Source organism: Octopus bimaculoides, chromosome 6 (genome assembly GCF_046866305.1).
Source record: "Octopus bimaculoides isolate indiv1 chromosome 6, ASM4686630v1, whole genome shotgun sequence".
In the NCBI taxonomy this organism is placed as follows: domain Eukaryota; kingdom Metazoa; phylum Mollusca; class Cephalopoda; order Octopoda; family Octopodidae; genus Octopus; species Octopus bimaculoides.
This window is the reverse complement of record NC_142933.1, coordinates 9963380-9970879: the sequence shown is the minus strand read 5'-3', so window position 1 is coordinate 9970879 and position 7500 is coordinate 9963380. Positions and strand designations below refer to the sequence as shown.

The 7500-nt window shown below is 34.0% G+C and overlaps 1 protein-coding gene across 1 annotated transcript in view; it reads left to right on the top strand.

Annotated features, from left to right (window-relative positions):
* The window catches only part of LOC106873641 (uncharacterized), a 69503-nt gene that overhangs the window by 31401 nt on the left and 30602 nt on the right, over nucleotides 1–7500 (top strand). Inside the window, exon 6 of the mRNA XM_089353404.1 lies at nucleotides 2977–3029. Within this exon, the coding sequence (XP_089209530.1) occupies nucleotides 2977–3029 (53 nt within the window). The remainder of the gene's footprint in view (nucleotides 1–2976; nucleotides 3030–7500) is intronic.

The window sequence follows — 7500 nt, the reverse complement described above, 5'->3', positions numbered from 1 at the left end:
ATTCTAGCTGCACCACTCATAACCTCGCGTGAGCTCAATGTAATATGAATTGCTTTCGCAGCGGCTTCTAACAATTTTCAGCAACATTTTTTTCTCTCCTTCGTAGCTACTCCAAGACTCCTCCTCATTGAGTGAACTCAGGTTCCAACAAATCCTCTAACACTTATGTCTATAGGAAAACATTGTACTTTTCATCCATTTCTTTCACAGAGTTCAACCAGTAATTTCTGTCTTAATTCATGAAAGCGTTTTTGAAAAAGTCAAAAAATAACAAAGGTATTTTGTTCGACGCTCTGCTGATTCTCTCAAACAACCACTTTTAATTTGTACAATTATTCACATTAATTATGAATTTCTAAGCTGATATAGGGTGCAGCAAAAAATTTCCCATATTTCGTATGTTTTTTTTTTAGGTGTTAGTAAGGATAGACAGATCATGATGGTATCTACAAGTATTGTTTTACACATTCTATCAGTTACCACCATGGATTGTATTGGATTCTATCAGTTACCACCATGGATTGTATTGGATTCTATCAGTTACCACCATGGATTGTATTGTATATACATTGTATCTTTGCCGTTAAAAAGTTTATCATGAGAGATGTTAAAATGTTTATCAAGAGAGATGTTTTTCTCTCACCCTATTCAGTCAAATTATTTCGCCACAGATGCCTGATTCATTATAATTATTACTTTCTAATTATGTATCTAGAATCTTGCAAAGTCTTTATTATTATCCGGTCATCCCATAAGTTCTGTGCAATTTTACCTTTTTTTTAAAAAAATTGAATGAAATTTAATACTATTTTAGAATGTCTAATGGAATCTAAAATTATTTTTATGATTTGTATAAATTTAAACTAATTAAATATTATTTTACAGAATAAAAGAATTAAAATTTCTTTGATTAAAATCCTTTCTAACATGGAAGTATCCAAAGAGCATTTGAGGCACATAATGCTTTATGAGTACAAAAAATTCTATTGTCAGCAATTAGAGCGTTTAAACCAAGCTTTGAAGAAAAAAAGACCCGCTTTAGTGACTCAAAAAGAGGTGATGTTTCATCAAGACAGTGCGCGACCCCACACTGCAAAGATCACATCACAAAAGATCGAAGATCTTGGTTGGGAAAAAAATTCCTCATCCACTTTATTCTCCCGACCTTGTTCCTTCAGACTACCATTTGTTTCGTAGTTTACAGATTCATTTGGGGGACATAGTTTCCGCAAGCCAGGAGGAGGTCGAAACTGACATTTCAGAGCTCTTCGCTTTGAAACCAAAAGAGTTTTACATTGAAGGGATTAAAAAGGTTGTAAACAGATGGAAGGAAGTCATAGATAATCAGGGAAAGTACATTGATGATTCAATTTCAATTAAATATAACACTTGATCACTTGTTTTCTATATTCAAAGTTCGGACAGAATGTATGGGATGACCTGATATATGAAACATCATACATTTATAATGCTGAAACAGTAATATGATTTAGAAAAAACTATTAGTTCTTGTATGACAGATCGTTTTTAGAGATATGAGTACAACTAGAAAGAGCAAGAATAAGATCTAGAAGGTGAAGTGGGATAAAGAAAGTTAGTATGATTGACTAAATTGCATATATTCTACTACTGCATACAATATGAATAAAAACAAACGTGTGTGTTTATTTGGTAAACAGTCAATATTAATTAACAAACAAGTTGGGAAGCTGGCGGAATTGTTAGCACGCCGGGCAAAATGCTTAGCGGCATTTCGTCCGTCTTTACGTTCTGAGTTCAAATTCCTCCGAGGTAGACTTACCCTTTCACCATTTCAATAAAGTAAGTACCAGTTGAATACTGGGATTGATGTAATCGACTTACCCTCTCCCGTTTACTTGCTGGCGTCGTGCGAAAATTTGAAATCAATATTAATTTACAAACAATATATTTTAAAACTCGTTTCAAAATAAAATCGCCGGCTAAATATGAAGTTGTCAGGGAAATTCGCTCGATTTTTTTCTATATTTTATATTTAAATTCTTTCCAGTTTTTAAGATATTTGAACTAACACGAAAAGTACTTTTATCTTAATGTTTTATGATTTGTTTTCTAACTCTATTCGTTCGCTACAATTTGCGTTTATTTTTCTTTTAAATTTGAATACATTTTACGTGTTCTAACACTTGACCAAAAAAAAAAAAAAAAAGAGGTGGGAGACGAACGAATTTATCTGACAACTCAATATATCAAGGAATATGTTTTTATTTCTTCTTCAGATATCATGCCTAACCATAGATTTCATTTCCATTAGTTTTCAAGTTGTCCTCCTATATTAGTTTCAAATTTTGGCACAAGGTCAGCAGTTTTGGACAAGAGGTGCTTATTTTATCGACTCCGAAAGGATGAAAGGTAAACTCGATCCGGGCGGCGTTCGAACTCAAAGCCTAGAGATGGATGAAATATCGCTAAGCATTTTGCCCAAACTGTTCTCCTGTATTGAAGTCATGCTTATATTTTACAACCGAGCTTTTGAATTAATAATGGCTCAATTAACCAACTATTTTTACAAATAGTAATTTTTCAGTTCTATATTCGAGAGATGAAGAATTATGTACATTATTTACACTATTTACATTTGACGGATATTTGTCCTCATCTTATTTGTTGTTAACACAGCGTTTCGGCTGGTATACTCTCCAGCCTTCATCAGGTGTCTTGGGGAAATTTCGAACTTGGGTTCTCATTCCTAAGGTATTTTTCGATGTTATTATTGTTATTATTATTCAGGTCACTGCCTGGAATCGAACGATATCTTGGAGTTAGTAGCCCGCGCTCTTAACCACTACGCCATATGTCACAAGACACCTAATGAAGGCTAGAGAGTATATCAGCCGAAATGTTGTGCTAACAACAAACAAGATGAGGACAAATATTCGTCAAATATAAATAATGTAAATAATAGTAATTTTTCGTTTACATTTCTTCACATTCAAGGTTACGTCAATTACAGTACCTAAAGCTACAGCATAACCAGCTCAAGTCATTTGGTAAGTTTAAGCAGAGCGTCTAATGTTTCTTTCATTTCCATATTATTCTTTGCCTAAGTTTATGTTGTACAGCCCTTTGCTGATACAAAGCGTTGTACAGACGTATAACATACAGAGAATCAGTTGAATGGCTAGGTGTAATCTACAGAGCCATACTTTCAGATGCGCTATATCTGCATTGCGGAAGTATACTGCATGGATCTTGCAACTTGATAAGCGGTTTGCTGTTTATCGTTCTCTGTTGGTCTTTGAAGGGATTAAATGTAGAAGTACGGAGCAGGACTAAGTGGAATCTTATAGTTAGAATAATGCATGTTAGGAGATGCTGCATAAATCATTATTTTTACTACATCTAAGTTATATAAGAACTGGAATGTTTGAGCTGAGAAGTCCGGACCTGGATGCAAATTAATGAATTATAGGAGACGTAATAAGGAATAGGTTTCCTAAACTTTTGAATGGCAAACACGTGAAGACGGAGGTCTACGTGAGGTGCGATACAAAGATTTTATCTCCTTCTATTTTAGTTGTTTCAGTCATTGGACTGCGGGGCCATGGTGGGGCACCACATCGAAGTGTTTAGTCGAACAGACTAACTCAGTACTTACTTTAAATTCTAGCACTTATTCTAATGGAGCTCTTTTGTCGAACCACTAAGTCCTCAAGTTACCGAGATGTAAACAAGCCAATACCAATTGTCAAACGGTGAGAGAGACAAACACCAACACAAATACACAAACATATACACACGACGGGCTTCATATACATTTTGCGTCTACGAAATCTGTTCACAAGGCTTTGATCGACTCTGGGCCATAGTAGGAGACACTTTCCCAAAGTGCTGTGCACAGGGACAGAACCTAAAACAACATGAGTGCAAAGCAAACGTCTTAAACATAGTCATGTGTGCATCTTTACAATTTAAAAATCGATTAATGTAGAAATAAGAGCATGGAAATAGTGATGAAAAGTCATTGCCAGGATGAAAGCGTGAGGTTACTGGAAGAAGGGAATCTAGTAGTGAAAATATAAAATGATGGGCATATCGTTGACCTGCACTTTGAGAATTGCAAACCGACTTTGAAAAAGAAGCATTAAAATTTAGGAATAAACATGATTAGCAGATTGATTTGGGTGGAACGTGGCGCCCAACTTTTGTATCTTTACTGTTATATAACATAAGAATAGAACACTAAGCAAAATGGTACACAGGCTACTTTTAAAGGGATACATCACTCTATGATGGGTTAAATATTTTCTTAACGTAGTTATCCAACATTTTTGAATAACACTCTCAGTATGATTGCAATTGAATATCGCAATCAATATCACACAATAGTGGAGATATGATGCTATGTCTGCGATATTCTATGGAATATACACATGCTAAACATTATTGGAATTATTTTGATGGTACGAATACAATGTTTTATTGAACAATGATTAGTAATTTCACAATTGTACACGTCATGTGGTTGCTTGATGCCAAGACCAATACATTAGGCTGAAGCAATCTGCAATCGAATATTCATATGTGGAACAAACGATTGGCGCAACGATTTCAACCGACACATTAGACGAAATACAAGCTTTCAAAGACCGGGTATTTAAATACATCTTACTCTCATATATTTGACAATAGAGTGAAGACTGAATTGCTGGTCTAAAACCATAGACCTAAAGATCCTACAATATTTATGAATGCATAATAAAAACGATGTAGACAAAGATAAAAATCATTAGTATATTATACGTATTGGTCTATGCTTTCATAAAGAATAGTCTGCAAAGATAAGATTACGAGAATATTTTCTATGCAACATACATACATGGACACAATCTTTCTACATAATAAACCCATAGAGATTTATACATAGATATACACACACTTTTATATATGTATGCATGTATATGTATGCATATGTATATATATGTATGTATTTATACATACATATAACTTTATATCTATCTACAGATATAACTATATATACATATATATGTGTGTACATTTGTGTGATCTTTCTATCTATCTATATATGCAAATATGTATTATATATATATACATGAATACATTTATATATATAGATAGATAGATAAAATATATATATTTATACATATAGTGAGAGAGAGGAAGAGAGGGAAGGAGAGAGAGAGGAGAGAGAGAAAGAAAGAGAGAGAGAGAAAGAGAAAGAGGAAGAGAGAGAGAGAAATCTGGTATTTTGGGCAGGTGATCTTTACTATGCCTCTGGGCCGGCTAAACCACAGTGAATGGATTCGGTCGACAGGATGCTGGAAGGTAGGATGCCTTGTATGCCTGCATTTATCCATTTATACGTTTATATGATATCATAATATATATATATATATATATATATATATATATATATATATATATATATATATATAATATAAATATAGGGTATCTAAGAGATACCGCCACGCTGAAAAATAGCAGTCAAATCTTGACACTAAACCACAATAAATGTTCATATAGCACAAGGAGCGAAGACGAAGACAAAATAAACTAGTAAAAATAACTGGATAACTCCAGATCCCGGATTTCTGGCTTTGCATAATAAATGCTTTGCCTTCATCGGTGGAATATACTCAGAAAAAGTACATAAATTGGCGGTATCTCTTAGATACCCTATATTATAATTTGAAATAATTGTTACCGTTGAGGTTTTTATTCCCATGCTGGCCACTTGATAAAATCAATATTCTAAATATCGATCTTATCCTTACTTATATAAATATATATATATATATATATATATATATATATATAAATGGAGAAATCCCGAGATGCTTAATATAGAATACACGTGGTAGTGCTCAATTGATTTGAGCATACACTACGTACTGGGGGGGGGGGGGTTAAGATTGGCTATAAACGGGAAAACGAAAATAAAACAGGAAGAAGCAAAAGTGAGGAATTAATAATCTGTTTAAAGCTGATTTTTTAGGTGCTTCCCTAGACCCGATCTCTTCCTCCTATAAACTTTATCATAAGCCTAACGAGAAACTCTCCTATATACATAAGGAGTCTTGTCTCCCCTACCCCGTAGTATTTAAAAACCTGATAGCTAACACTAGTAATAGAGCTTCTAACCTCTCTGGATATATACTTATAAGCCTGTGCAGCACTGTGCAGTAATTCAGCTTATTATTAAATTCTACGAGTGTTCGTCTCAATGCCTTTAACAATGGTTAGTGGTTCCCAAGAAAGAATACGAAGACTATCAGAAAGTTCCGATAACTTATGTTAGTTTGCCAACTGTAGAGAGATTATTAATAACACCATCCATCATGTTGATACGTTAACAAGTGTTTCGACTCTTGTTTGATTCAATAGTTTGAGGCGCCTCTGGCTCATGAGACACAGCGATGGCAGAACACAGGATTCCCAGAATACCTTTCGATAATAAATCGAGTGTGTTATGACAGCACATTCGTCGTGAAGGAGATACTCTGCGACGAAACACAAAAGTGGTTAGCTTATTCACAATTGAATCTACTGGAACATATTAAGAATAAATTTGCAAGCCGTTGTTTCCATTGTCGCTGTTCATCGTGCATATAAAGATTTATGAAATATAACAGTAACTGAAAATCACCACTGATCCAACTGAACGAGATTTGTGAAAAGAAACTCAGAAAGCGAAAATACTTACACAAGCAATTGGACACATACCTACACACACCTATGCGCAGACGTATATATATAGAGAGAAGGAGAGAGACTGGGACAGACAGAGAGAGATTCCATAAATTATAGACTGGATATAAATATACACGACTTCACTTCAAGCATCAAAGCACAAACTATTATCCACGCATTAGATTGTTGGAAACTGCTATTGAAATGAAGCGAATTAAACATAGTGTATTCCTCTCCGAATTCATGTAAATGATACAATTTATGGTTATATTATTTTACAGAAATTATGTCTTTACTTATATATAAATGTAAGACCATTAAGAAAAGAGGAAAATACATGAATAACACTTGCAATGGCCATTATCGTCTTCCGGTTATTCAAATAAATAGCTAGTGGGGATTGGAGACATTGAAATCAGCTGATAATGGTAATGATACGCCTGTTTATGTGGTCGAGGTAATATTAGTCTATATTATACGCTGATGCATGTGATGTATTTAGCAGAATTTTAAAAACTGGGGTAATAGTGTTGATTTGATTTTCTTTTCTCACTGGCATCATTTCTTTATGGTTTTCCTTCAGCTAAAATCAATAATCGCATTGTCTTTTTCCGAAATAACCTTTTCGTTTATATTCTTTCTACAGAAGTGGTATAAACTTCAGCTCATTTCATTGAAACACATCTTAAACTTTACTCATTTTCTTTGGTCGAACGATGAGTTTCTTTCATTCATGATTACCATAATGGCTACTTCCGATTATCTCTTTACAATTACCAGCATTATCGCTTTAGCGTCTACATTTACATT